General features: G+C 39.7%; 1 protein-coding gene across 9 annotated transcripts in view; it reads left to right on the top strand.

Moving 5' to 3' along the window:
• The window catches only part of scaf6 (SR-related CTD associated factor 6), a 39620-nt gene extending 22396 nt beyond the window's left edge, over window positions 1–17224 (top strand). For 4 of the 9 annotated variants that reach the window (XM_022791477.2, XM_022791479.2, XM_086982091.1 and 1 more), the window contains 11 exons: window positions 3968–4051; window positions 9926–10380; window positions 10545–10748; window positions 10978–11143; window positions 11992–12209; window positions 12376–12661; window positions 12862–13055; window positions 13332–13531; window positions 13758–14027; window positions 15676–15911; window positions 16892–17224. In XM_022791477.2, the coding sequence (XP_022647212.1) occupies window positions 3968–4051; window positions 9926–10380; window positions 10545–10748; window positions 10978–11143; window positions 11992–12209; window positions 12376–12661; window positions 12862–13055; window positions 13332–13531; window positions 13758–14027; window positions 15676–15911; window positions 16892–16995 (2417 nt within the window). In that variant the 3' untranslated portion in view covers window positions 16996–17224. The remainder of the gene's footprint in view (window positions 1–3967; window positions 4052–9925; window positions 10381–10544; window positions 10749–10977; window positions 11144–11991; window positions 12210–12375; window positions 12662–12861; window positions 13056–13331; window positions 13532–13757; window positions 14028–15675; window positions 15912–16891) is intronic. The other 5 variants (XM_022791478.2, XM_086982092.1, XM_086982090.1 and 2 more) reach the window with 2 other exon arrangements.
• Window positions 17225–20341: the final 3117 nt, after the last annotated feature.

Here is a 20341-nt window from a genome sequence, read left to right as displayed (position 1 = left end):
TGCAAAAAATATGTTTAACTACAGAACCGACTATAGTATATACTTTTCCCGTAAATATCACGGGAATTGCGACAGATTTTTATGTAGGGCCGAACCTACGTACCAATATCTTTGCTTTCGGCCTTGGAGTGTTTGTAGAGGTTTGCTTCGGACGCTGGATTCTACGTGTAATTTAAAAAAAAAAATTGTTTTCTCTAATAAATCTACATATAAAGTCTGCAATCTTTTCTCCAGACTGCAGACTCTGTATGTAAGGCTCATAATTGGACCATCGCAAAAGTGCATACCTGGAGAATCTCAGCTTCAGTTTCCACGAATACAAAGTTTTTTATTCGTTAAGGATAAGCATTTTTTCTGCTAAATTTTTTCTAGGCCTCGAAGAAAACGGAAGCGAATGCATATTTTAATTGCGAGAGCTTTCAAAATGCGACTTATTTTTTTGTATCAGTTTGAAATCTTCGATATCTTTGAATTGAGCCAGAATTCTATGCAATAATTTTGAAGGCTCAACAGGCAGTCCAGAGGTTGCGTACAATTTACGATTAACAATTACACGAGCTGGGGGTTGAAATCGAAAGGGTCTCCTATTAATCCGAAAAGAAAACCTAGTTTTTCTTAGAAAAATGTGCAACTAAATTGTATGAAGCATAAGGGTCCACAGAAAATATCTTCGAACCAAATCAGACGTATAAAAATCTGTGTCATTTCGTTTATATTGGATTTACACTGGCTACTCTCTTTTTGGTAATTAACGCTTAAGTTAGCGCTTGCCGTTTCTAAGTTGTCTGTCATGGACTGCGGGATGTTTCATAGTGATTGCACTGCCCTATTAAACCGTATCGACAAGAGTGATACAGGACGTAACTCATGACGACAGCTTTTGTCTGTGACCCCGAAAGCGCAGACTCGCGGCTAAAATAGCGCCAAGTAAATTAGTTCAGTACCTTGACGGGCCTTATGAGGACACTAATATGTATCTGACAGACAAATACACAGATGCAGGTACATCACATTGTATAGCACGATATAGTAGTAAACGTATGATCATGGAGGAAAGATGAATCAGAGAAAATGGGTTCCATTAGGCTGACCCAAACTGTTTATAAAAGATCGTGAGCTCGGTTTGTCGAAGAAGTATTGAAGATGTTATTCTTGTTTAATTGTAATATGGAGGTAGCACCGAATCGCATGTTACGAGGGGCATTAAAACAAGCAAGCTGATGTAACAAAACAATATTTCACTCTTACTCTGAAATGACCTCCACAATCTCCAAGAAATAATTAGGTAAGAATGGTGGTCAGCAACCTTTTGACGCGATGGCAAGTTCAGTTCAGTGCTTGCCCATCGCAGGAACTGGTTCGACGTAAAAGATCGATTTACGTTGAAACGAAGCTTCGCCGACCTTCTCATACCAATTGAATTTTTACTTGAACAGTCTACTTTTTTTTATAGAAATATTTCACACAAAAAGTGTCTATCAAGCCCAAGGAATATTAATTATACTGAACTATAGTTCATGATAATTATGGGTCTGTTACTCTGGGATAATTATGGGTCTGGGAGTTAGATTTTACAGAATATTGTCGATTTTGAACTAAATGCCAATCGTCATGCGTATATACTGTCCGAGGACGTCGATGTTTAAAGCCTTCAGCCTTCACCACGAAAGCACGTTTGAAGTCAAGTAGTATGGGTTGGCATGATGTCCATATTATCTATGGCTTGGTTTGGCAAACTATGGCGGGCCGTTTTCCTGCGGTCACTCTACGATGGGACCTGACTACGAATCCCTTCAATTAAGTTAGCCAAAAAAAGTGGCAACCTAGGTACTAAATGAACCTAAGGACTACTGAGGTGAGAGCTGTTTCAGAGCGTTCAAATGTTATTTCAGTCAGCCAATAATTTTTAACAAAAAAATACAGAGAGAAGGCAGGCCAAAAACAGATCTAGAGTACATATATATATATGTATATATACAAGCAGCTAAAAAAACACACAGTAAAAGTTTTATTTAGCTATGAGGCCTTTTTGCCTCTCTGATTTGTCTAAAGCAAGCATAATTCTTTGGGCGTTCGTAATTCTGATGTCTTGTGGATTTTACAATGGTAATGATCAAGACATTCAATAGATATAATAAAACTACAATATGTTAAGGCATTGAAATGTAAACATTAGACGATACCACATTCGGCAATATGTCTGCATTAACCGAAAAGTTCCAAATCCCTTGGGCAATATAAACAGCGAAGCATAGTAATTACGATGGAAGCGAGACAAAAATGAATATATTTGGGTGGTATTTCCACCACTCCAAGTCCGGCATCATCAATTAACAGTTGGAACTTGACCATATCGGACGCATCAGGTGATCCACTGATCAGTCGAGTCTCTATTTCCGTTCGCTCGAATCATTTTTCTTGGTAGATCGTTGGCGGTTTCTGTAGCGACGTTCTCGTTTTGGGACGGGGAGAGGCATCGTGATCTTAAATGAATTGGGGATGACCTATTTTAACAATACGTCGCCGCCATCTGCCGAGCAAATCGGGTGTCGATAACTATTTTTCGATGCATCAGTGCAGTATTACATTGTCTTACAATTAGCCTAGTGGTAAATATAGTAATCTACATATATGGTAGTTACCAGCTTGTTTTTTACGTTCCGATTATATGAAAGCTTTACCCTATGATATTTGCTGTCGGATTGGCATATCTTGTAAATAAGCAGAACTTGTACACATCCTGTTGACGTACGTCTTCGCAGCCATAGTCTTTGTTGGTAATGATTAGGACGCAACATTCTTGGGGGTTTGTTGCATTCATTTCTATTTGGCAAAAGCGTGCAACCCCTAATATGATACGCTCCTGATAAAAGGGACGTCGTAATGTTCAGGGCAGCGAACGTACAATGTTGAAGGCTTTCTGTGTTGCTGTGATGGTACGCGTTTGAAAATTACGAGGTAGAATTTAAATAAAATAGGGTTCCAGCGATCAGTCAAACCGGGGTTAGCGAATTCCACCCATCGTTCACTCATGCAATTTCTTGCTAATGTAGTTTCTTATAGAGATATTCTAGACCGTTATGTCGGCTGGCTTTCGGTATCCTAAAAACAATACTTGTAGAACTGAAAATGCGTTTTTGCAGCCACCATTGGCGTTACATCCGAGACATTGTAATTGTGGCAAATTTATTTTACATGAAGAAATGCAAATCAACTTGAAGCTGCTGCTGTTGACGTCGTCTGATTGGTAGAAAGCAATCATACGCGATATGAGCTCGGTCACGTAACGATCATGGACAGGCAAACACTCTTGCAGGAATTTTATTTTTATGTTTAATGTATAATAAGGTAATATCCTTTCGGCTGCTTTGCGAGCATTATCCTGCACAAAAATCACATTATTATCTCACGAACTAAGTCATCAGTCTAGCAGACGTTCTAAAAAACAATTGTATTTATGGAAGTATAGCCATCCCTGCTAATTATATTGTTTTTTTCCCGTAAGACTCCATTCCCTTCGCTACGATCTTAGTTTTCCTGCTCTCTGAACATAGGATATCTCGATAGCCATCGGCTCAAACCTACTCAATGAATATTAGCAAATAATTTCGCAATCCATACACACAGGATGTAACTGTAAGGTAACAACAGTATATAAATGTTGACGACATACGTTGATCACTTTATGACATTTATAAGCATGACGCCTTCGTTTTTTCTGACCAGGTATAATTACACATTTTTCGAACATGCCGGAGTTTATAAGTCCAATCTATTGTAACGGACGCATTACACTTACATGCGTAAGTGCACAATGGTGCCTGGTAGTCGGTACTTTAAGACAAAAAGTATTTTTAAATATATTTATCTTGAAAATACGCACACGCGTACTATTGTTGGCTAATTGGTTGTCTGATTCATTAATTTTATGGAGAGGAACATAAAAACTTACTATTTGCTCTTTAAGCTCTTGTTGGACAACGGGGCCAGGACTTCCACGGAGCATGGCCGAATACCTACCCCTCTCATCAAGGACAAAACACTAATTGTGGTAATATAACTGCATGATCACTATAGCATACTCTTAAAGTATTTGTTGCACGTCCAAAAATTATTTTTTTTTCGAAAAAATGATGATCACCTTTTGTCCGTTCTTTTTTTTTCGGAGAGAACTCATGACGGAATCTTTATCAGGGTCAAACATGGCAGGAATGAAGCCAAACATTTGTAACTGTAAAAGTCAGATGTATTAAAACCGAAGAGACTACTTCTTTAGAATTTAACGGTATCCAATACGTAAGTCACATAAGTCATATAAAGGAAAGGTAATTTTTTCTGCGTGAAACGTAATAGCTCAGTAAGTTTTCGAAATTCTTTCAAGAAAATAGGTCATACTTTCCAGGATATTTTCGAATTTCTTTTTCTCTGGTCACTTTTGCCTGCAACATTATTTTGAATATTCGAATTAAGTTCGTTACGAATCTGTGAACTTTTGAGTATTGTGGAATGACTATTTCCATGAGAGAATATTCCAACGAGAAGGCCATGGCCTTAATGGAGCAGTCGAACATGATAAAAGTGAGGCCATATTGAAAATTACATTACGTATCCCTGCGGTGTGATGCTATAGCTTCTGTTTCTCGGATTACAACGTAACTGTGTGTTCGGGCGATAAGAACATTGCCCATGGCGTTTGTATCTAACCCCAACAGCATATTTATTAAATGTTGTTACTACGCCTATAGTTGAAATACTGTGTTTCAGATAAAACGAAGCGCACTAAATATCATAAATTATAATTGATCTTATCCACTGTATTTAGACCATTGTTGCATAAAAAATTTTTTGCATGTTTGTATTTATGTACCTGTCGTCGGATCGTTCTGATTGCTGACGTATCGATGGTAATTAATGTATCGGGATTTACATTCAAAAGTGGGTATTTAGTTTCTAGGACACTTTCGCAGCTTTCAAAAGGCGCTTTTTCGGAAAAATGTACAACCGAACAAATTCATTTGTTCGATGGGTATAGAGCAAATTTTACCATCATACATCGCAGAACTACCAAACCTATCATTCGATCAGTCCAGGAAGATTCTACTGATTTTTTTTACACGGTTTGTTATCTTCATAAATCTCGGTCTGATTGCTGCTCTGAATAAAGCCGAATTGAGCACAAGTGTGTTATGTTAATGGAGCTGCCTGGAAAGCTTACGCAATGATACAATTAACTTCCACCTAGAGAACACGGAAGAGCCGAAGCATTATATATTTCAGGTAAACCTAAGCTTCTGTCTGATTGGTTGTAGCTTATTGAGTTCTTTATTCGTAGATAAGTAGAGTAAGTCAAATTCAATCAATTAATTTGTATGCTTAACTTAAATAATAACCTTAAAACGTGGCCGGAGAGAACTTTGCTACCACATTGCAGAACCTGTTATTTCTTTCCCTTATTCTCAAAAAGGAGAAGGAATAGGCTGATTAGGGCACGCAAATGGTTAAATAAAACTTTTGTCTGTGACTAACTTCCATATAAAGTATCCGAGTTGATGATTTCCGTTTTAATTGTGCTGATGTATAACATCTCGACTGCTCAGTGTGATAGAGTGAAGCAATAATATATTATATCACGTAAGAAAAAGTTGCAGAAAGGAAATTTTACGAAAGTCTTTAAATGGCTTCCAATAACCAGCATCGACTTTTTCAATTTGTTCTGCGCTCTTTTTGTGTCGTTCATTCAAATTTCCATTTATTGAGGGTGACATCGAAGTATTCCCAAGGTTCGCAACGGGATTTCCTGCCGCTCTAGGCTTCGTTTTTGCGGCAAAGCTTGCATTCCGGTGACGTCTTGAAGCCTTTCGTAGGGAGTGAGATGAATTTGGGTTTTAGACACCTGCCACGGCGTTTTTTCATGGGTGCGACGATCTTTTAGACTCTTTATTCGGGAACCCCCAGGTCGGTTATAGATGGGTGTTATGACAAGATCTTTGTGGAACGTGTTTATCATCTATCCATATTTATTCATATGTGAGAATAATTTGCGTTGTAGTAAACTTACAGAGATTGGAGTTACCATATAAGAGAAGCCGGCTATAGCACTTCCAAGGTTCAAAACCTTCAAAGTCGAGTCGAAAAAATTTGTACATCAGCGAAGACATAATGGCGATTGGGGTTGAGGTAGTAAAAAGAGTCCGTGACGAGTTCGTTTAATGAAATTGCTACGGTTATAGGTAGCGAATAGGAACCTAATCTATCAACGCTTTCCTTTCGCTTTTCGCACTGATCCACGTCCTGCATTAATGTCAGTCGATGAAAGGAAGTACCTTTCCCTTGGAAAGTTACGAACCGATTGACGTGGGCTTGTGTAAGTGGATAATCAAATGCCTTCGCGCCCCGTCTTCTCCCAGATTTTGCGATGGCTGTGCCCCTTTTTCGCGACAGACCAGCAGACGTTTTGCGTCGCCCCCTTTCGATACCTTAAGGTCAAGTACCTTTTTTGCCTGTAAATTAGTTTTATTACGATACAATTTCACCGTCATCTTGAAACACTTCATAACTTTAAGAACAATAAAAATAGGCCTGAACATACTAACGTCAACATTTCTACTGGTCTAAACATCTTCGTTTATACCGAAAGTTGCACGTAAGGGCATCAGATGATTACATAAAGTGGTGGCTTTGAGCATCAGCAGTAACACTAACGCACATCAATTTTTCAAGCAATCATAGACGTCATGGGTTTAAACTTTTGGCAGTAGACGGGCCGTTCGACAACACACAGATTTTACAAAAGTGTGAGTAGTGGCTAAGCTCTAAGTTGACGAATAAGCGTTAGTACGTATCGATTACGGGCCAGCCGCTACAGCCGGCCACGTACGTTTACCACAACGTTCCGAGGCGCAAGCTTTCCATTCCAAAATGCAGGGTGCCCATCTTAAGTAGCTACCACCCTGGTGTTGGCCCCGTCAGCGGGTTCTTAGCGTGCCCAGTGGCAATGATACCGAGCCATAACAATGACTAATACAATACTAATTAACAACGATCGATTCAACACTGTCACGTTGACACTTGGCAAATGAAATCTACCGGGTAGTTCCTATGTCAACGAGCACAGAAATTTGTTACTTGCCTATCTACCCATGGTAACGATTTTTCCCGGTACTAGGCTTCTTTATGTGACGTAATCTATTTACTGTCGCTTATCTGGCCTTAACGCCGTAAACAAGTGAGAGTAGTAGTTGAAGTATGCAAATGACAACTTATTTAGGAAAAGCTTTGTTCGGTACTTTTGCTGTCTCACGTCAGAAACCTAAACTAGCGACTGCCAAACGCGTCAACCAAACTGACAACTGAATTGTCGACTATCACAAACGGCCTGAAAAGCACAAATTGTTGAGCATTAGTAAGGCGTGCTGGCTGGCTGGCTGGCTGGCCGGCCGGCTACATTACGACACAGAGAGGCGCGATTCAGAAAACCAATTGCTGGTAGTAAGCGTCTACGTAGGCAATGACCTTAGAATGAATATTATTGGGTGATCACAGATCGATAACGAACCATAGTTGAACACGCATGACCGTGCTGTAGGACGCACGGGAATGGCCAACCGTTATTAACAGGCTTTTAGAGCTAGTAGTAAACAACATAGTATGGCGATATATACTCTCTAATCACTCTCATAATATATGGTGTGAATAGAAGTAATAACTGCGGCCGATGCTAGTTTGATAAGCGGGTACCATGGCTTGCGGCTTATGCCTTCTGGAAAAGATGGTGCCCGGCTTTTTGGACAGAGCTTCCATGAAATACGTTGTGCGACATAACCCACATAATCGTTAATCTGGTTGTGTGCATAAAGCGAGTTCACCGATACGACCCCGACGATAGGTCCTGAACAATCGAAATACCCGTATTGTGAGCTACTGCAGTCGCAATAGTTATCTAATCGACCCCTCTGTAATTTGGTGACTCGTAGCATATCTTTTGTACGTTTCATCACTTATGGCCAAAATCAGTTAGACGAAAAACCCAATGCTATGATGATTTGCAATGGCTGCTTTATCCTGTGACTTCTTGTTTTTTTCTACAAGTTGCTAATTCAGCAAGTGCTTTTCCTCAGCGATCTTTGTTGTTATTGTGTATCTGAATTAAATATGCAGGCAGTAAGATAATTGCTAAAGCCTATGACATTTTTTTGCCACGGGTGGTGACCTTGAAAAGCCTGTTTATATATAGCAATTTTTGCACCTGCTGAAACATCGTGTTTTCTTTGAGTCCTTATGAGCTATTCACTTAAGCTTTTTTAATAATATTCATTTTTAAGCATTGAATAAATTAGGAAAAAATCGAGGCCAATTCAGCGCTAATTTATCATAAGTATAAATAGATGCTAAACTGCGATAAGCGGCATTTCTCTACGCAGTTATTACCATTAGATAGCAAAATTGCATGCAATTTCAGTGGGTTACTTTGATGGCACACGAACCTTACAAACTTTGACAGTAAGGGAACTTTTAGATCACTGGCCATCACTAGGTATCTACCGATCGTGCAATGTTAAAAGTGGAGAGCTATGGAAATGGAAACTACCGGAGAAAAAATAAGTACGAGACACGATTAATGACAAATACTGTACATGTAATGCCCAGTGGCAAATGTCGATTTCTGAATTCGCAACGCATCGCTGACGTAGCCCACTTTCTATACGTTCTGATTTGGTGCGTTATACCTCTTAACACTATCCATTATTAATACTATATTATACTGTGAGTTATTATAGAATAAGTCATTCCTAATATCCAATAGCATACATTTAATTCAGCGAGATTTAATGTTAGGTTACATTTTTACCATAAAAAAAAAGGTTTGCACTCTCGAATGAAGTTTAGCGGTAGAACCATCCGATCCCAGAACAGAAAGGCATTCGGGCGTTCAGCGCCTCCCACAAACACTTTAGTTCCGATAGTGACAAAGCTTCTAAATCTGTAGTTCTGTAAATGTAATCTCGTAGTCTAGACCTTAGGACTATAATTCCACATGCCTATCGCTTAGCCTTTACTATGCCATCAATTGTTGTAATTAATTCAAATTTAACTGAAATTTGATGTTGGCGTCGTATATATGTATGTATATATATATATAGGATATAAAATTTGATTGTACAGAGTTACTTCATAATTTTTTTTAAATAGAAAGAAACTTATATATCGAAACGAAAATCCCGCATTGGTTCGGTGCACCTGGGGGTTTATTCGAACAAAACCTGTAATCACTTTTTATTTTGGTAATGCGTTTATCCATAATAGGGACACGTTGTAGTTTGGGTTCGAGACTGGGCAAAGACAATTTCATTTTGGGTTTAGAGTCAACTTATGCCCAAAAGCTATGCCCAGAAGCAACACTGGACACAAAATTCTTGAATTATTTTTTATTCTCAAAATCATTCAAGTTACGACTATTTCGCTTACTTAGTAGCCATAAACTGCAAAATATCAGCTAGAAACAATTCAGTTGCTTAATAATATATTAGAACCAATTGATAGAAAGCTGAGAATCTGATAAAGTACATACTGTTAGCCTGTTATGGCGAAATCTCGCCCATTCTAAATTTAGGTTAGATAACTTCGCGCATCTTTTAACGCATGTAACTCAAAATAATGTAAAGAAAGTTAAAATGCTTTTGCCTAACTTACACAAGAAACAATATTGCAATGCTTTATGAGATACGTATTGCAATGCTTTCCCTGGAAAATCATGACTGGTACAGTTTCTTTTACCGAGCTTAAATATGGACGTTAATTATGACCATTGCTAGACTCCTTATCAACTGATAATGTATCTGACATAGCTGAAGTCCATGCTGTTACTTTCAGAACATCTTGCGTAGCCATAGATCATGTCCTTATAACTTTTTTTGTTGTTTTTCAGTCCTTCGACTTCAAAATCAAGTCAACAAGCCGCTGGTGCGATCTCCACCCCGAAACCAGAATCAAGGAGCACCGGAGCCATGGGCAGACGGTCCGTCTGCACCCTGGGGCCCACCAGGAATGGGAGCAACACCAATGGGAGGTTCTCCTATCGGGCCAGGGCCAATAGCACCGAACATGGGAGGACCACCTGTTGGTCCAATGTGTTCTATGGGCCCTCCCCCATGCGTACCACCAATGGGAAATTTAGCAACTACCCCTGGTGGTCCAATGGGCGGAATGACCGGTCCGCCACCAGGTGGCCTACCAATGCCCCCAATGCTACCAGGGCCTCCTCCTCCCCCTGGAACAGATTGGGTTCCTCCACCAGGAACCAGTCCAAACCTTAGTTCTACAGGGGGTGCTGGAAATACCGAAGTCATCGAAACACTTAAGAAACAGATCCAAGAAAGTCAGGTGCATATATAAGCCTTACACTTGTCTGAATTATGCCTCGACTCATGACCCTAGTGTATATATACAGGTTGCTAAAGTACACTTAGTCCGTATACAAAAGCGTAGGCTCATTGACGTCACGCGTATGAATCCCATTTCAATAGGCATTATATTTGTTTCAACAGGCCCAAATTCAACAGTCCGAGGCCAACCTGGCAGCCCAGCATTCATGCCTTATGTCAGGCCAGCAGCGAGTCCTTGACGAAGCATTAAAGGATGCTGTCAAGGAAAAAATTGCGGCTCGCGCCAAAGATTGCGGCCTCGAATTGGACGAATTCGACCGAAAACTAACTGCCGTAATGGAAACTTGCACGAAAGAAGCCATCTCGGTATGATGGAAGCTTTTTTTATGGCCTTCAATACTTGAATACTCTCGTTGTTGTTCATATCGACTCTGTACTAATCTTAATCTTAACGTGCGTGCATGTATGCTCGTTGGTGGTTTATGTGTGATAGACTACACGTAAATGTGTAGTATGCTTGTTCGAATAAAGGAAAAGAGCGTTTGAAACATCTCTTGTAGTCAGTCGCCTTGTGATCTATTGTTTGTTCTCTCAGCACGGAAAGACATGGATACTTTCTCGTGCAACAGATCAAGCTCGGGCACAGGTTGTAGCTGAGCACCTACTCCGGCGAGCAACTGAAGCAGGGACAATTCCATTCGAGCATAAACTGCACATTGTTTATCTCGTTAATGATTTGTTACATCATTGTCAACGGAAAGGCGAGTAATACTCGGACAATTTGATAAACTTACTCAACTGGGAACTGGTAGATTTTTCATGTTCGAATGTCTCAATAGAGCTCGTTCTTTTGTCATATTGAAGCTTGTCATCGTTCAGATTTCGGACTATTTGCTGCTGGTGGCTGCCGTCAGTGCAAAAGATTATTAAATTCACATGGAGAATATTTATAGCTTTGTAGAATTACACTTTGGGTAGTACTTACTTTATGTAGTCAACGTGATGCTCGGGATAAAGTCGAACTAGTAGAATCAAAGGCTGCTAATCTAAAGCGTCTTTTTTTAGATTGGTTTATTTAATAGTATTACTATGTTCAAGTTCTATACCGAATTCAAAATTGTAAATAAATAACCTCACTTCACACTGCTTGTTAGAGCGCGCGGATCGATAGAATTCGATGATGCCTATACTTAAGTACGAGCTGTCGTGATATTTATGAGCATTATGTCGTCGATACTAACGACCCAAGAGTGGTAATATCGTGCAGTTCTAAAGTTAATTAAAGGCATAATGAATAAAATAATTGTTAGATACATCAATGGCCAGTGGCTCTAACCGAGCCAGATTCAGTCGTCGGAGCTAATCAAATCCACATTCGTACGGAAATAGAGCTTGAACTTCCTTGAAAAAAATAATAACAACAATCAAATTAACGTATTTTCCTTCTTCAATATAATGAACGCCACAGTTGCACGATCCGTGCTACACACAGTTGTTCGAAACAACGGTGCCATGCAATCCAGTCTGACCGAATAATGAGACGTCTAGCACAATTTCAATAACCTGTGAATTAGGGATATGCAACAGATCACTTATATGTCCTTAACAGGTCTGGACGTGATGAGTCGAGCACTTAAGGACATCGCCGTTCCTCTGTTTTGTACGGCATGTAATGAGTGTCCGACGGATCGCTTATGTAAGCTAGATAAGCTACGAAATCTGTGGACGGCGAATCAGTACTTCGACGAAGGTGTCGTCGGTCAACTCAACGATCCTCTGCAAAGTGCTGCCAACTATCGGGCACGGCTCATTGCAGAAAATCAAGACGTAAGTGTAGTTCGGTTGTACAAATGTCGGATAGCAGCAACTTTTACATACTTTTTAGGGATTTCCACGTTCTATGATGACTATAGGTTGTAATTGTACAGTTGTGTGGTCACTATTATTTGCATTTATGGCTCCTTTTGTTCACTAACCGGTTGTCATTTGACAGGTGCTGCAACGTGCCACAGCGGATGTTCAGGCGAAATACGCTGGCTTCCAGAAACAACACATGGATTTCGTGGCGCATCTGACCCAACAGGTTGTTCGACTGCAAGCTGACCTGGCAAGAGAAGAAAGTCGGCCTCCACCTCCGCCTCCTCCTCCTAGGGAGTCTCCATCTCAAGGAACACCGTCAATCCCTCAAGGAACCCCAGGGCTCCCAGGAATGCCTCCGACTAGTAATCGTTGGAGGCCCCAGGCACAACCAGAAGTAAACGGAATGCGTTCATATGCTGGTATGTAGATATTTATATATGTTAGGCGCTGCTTCACAAAGTCGTTCTAATAAACAAACATCCCATGCGGACGACGTGTAAGTAAGTTTACGAAATGTTATTATTATTAGTTTTTAGCTGTGTATAAATAAGCGTCAAAGTAATTCAAGTCGTACCATGATGAAATGATAACAACTGTTTATCAATTGCCAACATTACAGAGAGGCGTGAAGGTGACGTTTTAATGTACTCTGGAAGCGGGGGTGACTACGGTGAAAGGCGGGACCCCTCAGAGTATCCCTCCCAGGGGGGCTACGACTATAACTACGTCCAGCCGGAAGTAATGCCCGAGTCGTTTGTGCCCGATCTACCCTATTACAAACTTCCTGCTGGTCTCATGGTACCCGTAGTCAAGGTGATTAGCAATCCTTTCAAAAAGTTCATACTATAGCCAAAGATGCAGGGTTTTCTAGCATTCGCCTCGCCAATGTCTAACTATTATTGACGATTAAATATAATTATTTCGCGACTTCGGGAGCAAACATAGACGGGAAGAACGCTTTAATATTTGGCGAAAAATTGTGTGATTCCTTTGTATTGTTTCGGACTACGGTTTCGTAATCCGTTGTAATTAACTTTTGAAGCTCTCTATTGTGACTGTGGTATTTCCATTCTAAATAACGTCACGTAGCTGTCAGATTGCACTTACGAAGCTTTAAACCCTGCTGAGCTTCGACTGCCCCCGAAATTACCGCCCAGCGAGCATCTGCTATCAGCTCTAGAAGCCTTTTATGCCCCACCATCGCATGACCGTCCACGAAACGTCGAAGGCTGGGAGCAACTTGGCATTTATGAATTCTACAAAGCAAAGAATGCGGCCAAAGCAGAGAAGTATACACACTTACAAGCCTCATTTTGCATGATACTGCTTCGAAAGCGATCACGAGAGTTATTCTAAATTGACAATAGTAGGTGCTAGTTAAAGTCCTAACAGTTATGCTGGCCAAGATAACTGTACTAATTAAAATGGATACAACAAATCAAGTATGTTGTCCTATGTTCTAGTTGCGGTTTGGTATCAATACTGTGCTCTTTTAATTGTGATGTTGTCATCCAGATACAAAGATCAACCGATTCCACAAGACGGCTATACCTCCACTGGGGAATCTGATGAAGAAGCACAACGCCTCGAAGATGTCGAGCGTTCAGAGAGGAATCGGCGCAACGCAGAGAGAGAAGCACGCCGAGTCGGTCGAAAACGTTTTCGAGAAACTCCGCCACCTCACGAAGAAATCCCTAGCTTGTCACCCAGTCCACCACCGCCAAATCCGCGCGATAGGTCTGGCGAGAAAGATCGTAGCCCTAGTCGATCAGAAAGATCCAGAAAGTAAGTTATTACTAACTCCGGCTAACATCATTAAGAGCGCTTCACAGATTTCGTTCAAATGAAACAACTTTTAACCGGCCCTTCAAATGGATTAATAATAAGACCTTTTGAACAGGATAAAATGAATAACAAATAACAGTTGGTCGTCGAATGCATTTGTGTACCATATTGTGACTAAACGCACGGAATGATATGTAGCCTATTAGCATTACTGTGATTATATAAAATTGGGCTTAGTGTTACCCGTCCGTTTTCAGACTCTTAAATGTAAAAGGTTTTATTAAATAGATGTTTTCTAGTATATGTTATTATTTAGTATATAGGAAACTCTTAACGGCTTTAAGTCGCCTGAGTAAAACGGCTCGTATACTTGAACTTCGGAGTTGAGTGAATTTTTTTGAGTAAGACCAAACGGTGAAGCTTTCGTGCAATGCGCGCCGTGCGACAAGAGATTTTCGGGAAATAGGGATATTTGGACGCTTAGCACGTCACGAACCAGTGTAATCACGACTAATTACGCGCATACACTCCATCAGTGATTCAGACGCGGACAACAGATACAGATTCATGAATTTGAAACCTTTTTACAACAAGGCATAAAATTATATGGAAGGTGCAGGACGTCTGCCATCTATTGACAGTTCCGTCGAATATATCGGTCCTCGAAAGAACTGACTTTGCGACATCTGGGTCGACAAAAATTTTAACATTAAGTTTATACATTGGCAATGTATAAACCTCTGTTATTGTTAAGAATAAACTTGTCAACGTTTCCAATCTTGTTGCCCGATGCAGCTAGAGCTGTGTGGAAGATAGGAGCTGGGAATGTTTGCGTTCTTCTACAATCATCTCGTTCTTCTAATACGCACAAACATAGAAGAAGATTTTCAGTAGAGTATTTCTTCTTAAGAGATCTTTGGGTGAAGCCAAGCAATCCACCGAAGTCCGAATTCGAATGCATCACCTTGTGTATACTTAATGGAAAAAATTAAGGAAATATTTACATTTTATTTAAATGTGAAATTTGATAATTTTGGAAAAAAAATCGAAAAGACTATCGAATCCCCACTCTAACAAATTTTATATTTTCTGAATAAATTACCTAACGAATAGCTACAAAGTAACAGTATCTACTTTATGCCAGATGTGCATGTTTTGAAAAGAAAGCAACTTTGCATTGAGAGGCATTGTACAAAACTGGATTCTTTAATGTATACCTAGAAATGTCCTTCTTATTAAGGAAGAGACGTTACAAACCCTCATTATATTAATAGTATTGGCTTTTTGCCTGTCTTCCAAACAATAGATGTGGAGAACGGACGACATTATCCTGCTAATAAAAGGTCTAAAGTATCAATTTTCATTATTAATTATTATATATATTATTATATTATTCAGTAAAGTGAGAAAGCAATCGGGACGACCGCTGCTTAGAATGGTTAAAAAGCGGAAGGACCACCGACCGTAAAAGGGCATGGAACATCCGTTTGTGTTTATCCGTCTTCTGACTTATTTATGTCGTTTCGTTACGGAGTCAACCTAAGTGTATTAAATAAAGGCAGAGTTGGAGGAACAGTCGAACGTGGCATTTAAATTAATAAATAACGTTCTATGTACCCCGTCCTTTCTTGCATGCAACTTGCGACAGACGTCGCAGTCAGCAGTCATCCCCACCGCGTAGACGCAGCCCCTCTCCAGAGATTCGGCCATCATTTGGAACTCCAGTTGCCCAAGTTCCTCCACAGCGGTTGGATGAAAGTAACAAGGGTCATCAGCTCCTGAAGAAAATGGGCTGGGCAGGCGCGGGCCTAGGCGCGTCTGAACAGGGCATCGCTGAACCGATCAAAGAAGCTGAGGTTCGCGACCGCAGTGATATGTACAGGGGTGAGTATGTGTACAGTATACCTTCTAAAGCAAAAAGTTTCCTCAATGTCTAATAATGCAGCCGACCTGTTCAGTTTACTTGTGCGTTTTTGCGCTTACGGAGCGAGGTATTGAAGTATACATTGAATGAGATGGTATGTATTAGTGAGGCTTATAGGATACTTTTCAATGACACAGTTAAATCTTGCATTTAAGAAATACAAAAAAAAAAAGAGCACTTAAAATAGGCAAGTGACAAAAACAAGATTTTTTTGTTCCTCTAGAATAAAGTAGAGATAGGCATGAAAAAACAAACAAAGGTTGCTTGATACGAAAAGATCGTTCCACATATGGACGAGTAACCCGAAAATTGCACTATTGTATTTTCTAATAATCTGCTCTACCATAAATAATAGGTTCTCTGTTAACCTGGTGCATTTTTTATTATCCCAAACCTATGCATTTTCGGTACTCGTACTAGCGCTTAAAGAGCAGCAGCGCGACAGGTGCTATTCAAAATAATGATATGTTGGGCTACTCGTTTTGCTAGCCACGTAAACGTTGCTAAGTTGGCTTTTACCAATTTGTAGCTTAGAACCAACTGCAATAAAGGGCTTAATTTTTAGCAGTACACGGTAACTCACAATGTTTTTAAATAGCATAATGGACTACTACCTCTAAACTTCGTTGTCCCTCCAAAACATATGACGCGAAGATTCATTTCTTTTGTCAATAGGCCGTTTCCAACCTGGTTTTGCACGAACTACGCCGTCATTGTGCTATCTCGAAGGGCAAACCAAAATTATAAGCTTATTCGCTGGAAAAAGGTAACCTAAGACAGAGGGAACGTGTTGTCGTGTCAAGCACTTTGCCACAGAACAGCTTTAAGTCTTTAACAACAGCGCAAATGTTTAGAGAATTTTACCACATGTAGATATGTTTTGTATTTTCTAGGGATGGTATTTGCAAATAGCGCTTATCATAAATGTCGTCGATTTCAGGTATTGGTATGGGAAGTTCTTCGGATGATCTGTATGAAAACTATCGAAAGAGTCGAGGCCAGCATTTCATCAGTAAAATGCGTGGAGCAGAGTCATCGCGCTAATGGGCTTGATGTTTTCCATGCGCAACTATCTGCTCGGTTTGCTGTATTGCAAACCTTTCCGAAGGCAAGCCAAACACAGTAATACGCTCTCTTTTGACGCCGGTGATTCGGCTGTCAATGCAGTAATGGGAAGACCTCCAACGTATTTCACCTCATGAAGAAATTAGTAGATAATTCTTCAATAAGTATTAATATCATAAATAAATTAAATGTCTACGTGAATTGTTCAGCCAGCTGTATCGTTAATTTGAGCAATGCCTTTGAGGTATAGGAAAAACCTAAGGGAAAAATTCGGGAAGGCCATTTGAGGGAGGTATACTGTTTTATTTAGAAATCGAACTTTATTCCTTCCCGATGCCTAAATCTTTAATTAAGATAACCAACTACCTTTGTTTTTTTACCATTACGTTCATTTCCTTTTTATTAATTTGCCCTATTTCTTGGAAATGATCACTTTCTTGCAATGAACCCACACTGCAACTTACATTTGTATAGAATTGATGTAACTGTAATATGTTGTGGTTCTAAACCGTGCCGAAATCTACGGACTCCCAAATGTTAAACTAGAAAAAATGCAATAGTTATCCTTAAAAGTTAAAAAAAAAAAGGGTTATCTCTAGATGACTGTACTTCATCGCCTTTTGCCAAGTATCTTTGCTATCCAGTTAGACATGATTAGTATATATTCAAGTCCTTCCCCTACAGTTAATTTACTGATATCTAATGACGCCTGCTAAGGTACAGGATGACTTCCTAACAACTCATTATCTACGCCTCTATTAGCTACAAACCCGAATTGGGAATCGTTCGTCAAAGGCGTTACAATGATTTAAATTGGAGTGTTGTAGTTTGCATTGTTTCCTCAGAATAACTTCTTTTTTGGCTGCTCGCTCAGATCCTTCACTTCTATGACTCACATTATATGTTTTTTATTGATATTTTTAAAATGATAGAGTAGCAATTTGCAGTTGTTGCGCGGACTTAGTTTTCTTGAAACCGATGTAATTGTCAGGCGTAGAAAAGGCCCAGCTGCAGGAAAAACAACACGACTGCCCGTCCTTCTCAATAATGATCACGGAAATAATTTCTCTCCTATCGGTATGTGTATCGACTCTGTGCGAAGGTCTATTCAGTTATTGTCAAATATGGCTTAGCTGGACCTTTCCTCAAACAGAACTTGAGTCCTACGATGATAATTTCCTAAGGAAAAAAAATAGGTGTTGAATGAGAAGTATTAATGGTATCACGGATGCAAATTTGTGGCTTTGTTACCGAATCGATCCTTGCACTAAGACATTTATAATAATGAATTAAGCGTTCCGTCACTGTTGAGCTGTCAGAGAAAAGATCCATCCGAAATGTAAGTACACATTTTTTCTTAATATATAGTTGATGACATTAGAGAAATGTTTCTTTATATGTTCTTTGTATGTATCATTAATATAGGCTCTGACAATAATCGGAGCTGATGTATTCAGTTATTGCCCTTTGAGATTTCGATAGGGCATCCGACGCTAAACTGGTATGCAATCAGCATTTCAGGAATTGTTAGTTATGGAAAAGGTACGTTCGATTTACATTGGACCCACTTAAGCGTTTCTTTGATTGATTTACATAAGCTTTTAATAAGAAAAAAAACTCTGTCCCATAGATCGCAATGTCTTCTATTTCTTCTTGTTCTTCACACGAAACTATACTTACGTCGCAACATTTTTTCCGATCCCTATGTCTCTGCGATTTCAAAATTATCAGAAAACTTTCCCCGTACTTTTGTATTCGTGTTTGCCATATTGTGGTAAAATCTGAAACCGGATAATATTATTCGTTGATAGCTTTCGGATCGGTATAATCCTCCAAACTTCTCCATGCACTATCTACAGCGTACCAGACAATTAAATTAGTTTTCATTCAATTAAGCTCGTCAGCAAGGTGTGTTACAAAGACTGGACGGGGCTAGTTATTTCCATGTGCTATAACTTGTACTTGCATCTTCCGGCTAGGGGCTTCCTTAAGCAGCCGCAGCAAAAGTGCTGTAACTTTGTCGTAGTCGTGTTAAATACGTAAGTGATTGATGACAAAGAAAAGCTTGAGGCACCACTTAGGTGACGCCGTTCAAGCTATTTTGATGATCAGGGTCCGCTTACGCATCAAGTATTTTCAACGAGCCTGGCATTCTAGTTGTTTCCTACTTTGAGCATGTTTTCTGATGTACAAATCAGATCCGTCGTGAACGAAAACTTATCTGATCTTCCCCGTAGTCGGCGTTCTAAGTTCGAAAGTGGCTACAGAACATTGTTAGCTTTACCAACTAAACGAAAAAGCTTCGTAACAAATTATCCAAGCTGTCAACAGAGCTATATTTTTAACTCCTTGCCGCCCTTCATACTTAGCATCGAAAATCACAAAATACTCTAAAAAAAGAGTTATTAGGACTTACTGGATACCGTCCTCAGCATTTAATGTTCTATCATTTAATTCAGGATGTGACCCGATTGATGTGGATACCGCTATGTAGTTGTTGTCGCTATTGCTGTTATTGTATACTACATGAAATATTCGTATGATTTATGTCTGATCTCAGTCTCTTCAAGCTGATAGCTTCTTGTCTTACATATTTGAACAAAGTTTATTGGAATCTTCGAGCCGGCACCATTTAGCTGTTGCGATAGCGTTAGCGCCTCAAATATAAGCTTTCGTAAACGTAACTGTTTATTACAAACCGTCAAGATCTATTAAGGTGCACCTACAAAATTTTGTTTTATTAGTCACTGGAGAACTCACGACCTTTTAACAAGCTCGGCTCACTCGTTGTTTACTTAGCATAGATCCGCTTGATATTATGCCTTTGTCCTTTGGAAGGGCTGTTGACTTTTGCACGTACGGCATGATGTGCACTGGTAAGCTCATCTGTGATGACCTATTGATCATCCTTTTGATCTCGCTCTAGACACCTTTAAGCTTCTGCCCATCATATTCTGATGTTTGGCGTTTCAGACGGTTTTTTGCTCTGACGATTCGGATGAAACTTCTACAATTTTCTTAGATCCCTGGCTTAGATCATTAAGTGTTTTAGGCACATATAAGTGTAAACTGTAAAAAAGGAATAAGAAAATATGGAAGGGTCTCGGTGATCGCTATATAGGTACGTACGTGCGTGCCACTAACAAATTGATGTTTCCAAGTAAGTGATTTACGAAATAAAAAAAAAAAAGAGAGATTAAACAATCGACGCTGCCACACGGTGCGTATCTCTCAAACTGGTAAAGCCAGAAAAATATAACTTACGAGCCAATCTAAATGCTCTAATTTCTACTTGACTGGACATATTGGACAGAGTGTTTTATTA

This window comes from Varroa destructor, unplaced genomic scaffold (assembly GCF_002443255.2).
Source record: "Varroa destructor unplaced genomic scaffold, Vdes_3.0 BEIS01000002.1, whole genome shotgun sequence".
Lineage (NCBI taxonomy): Eukaryota > Metazoa > Arthropoda > Arachnida > Mesostigmata > Varroidae > Varroa > Varroa destructor.
Note: the sequence above shows the minus strand (reverse complement) of the source record. Positions and strands in the feature narration are given on the sequence as shown.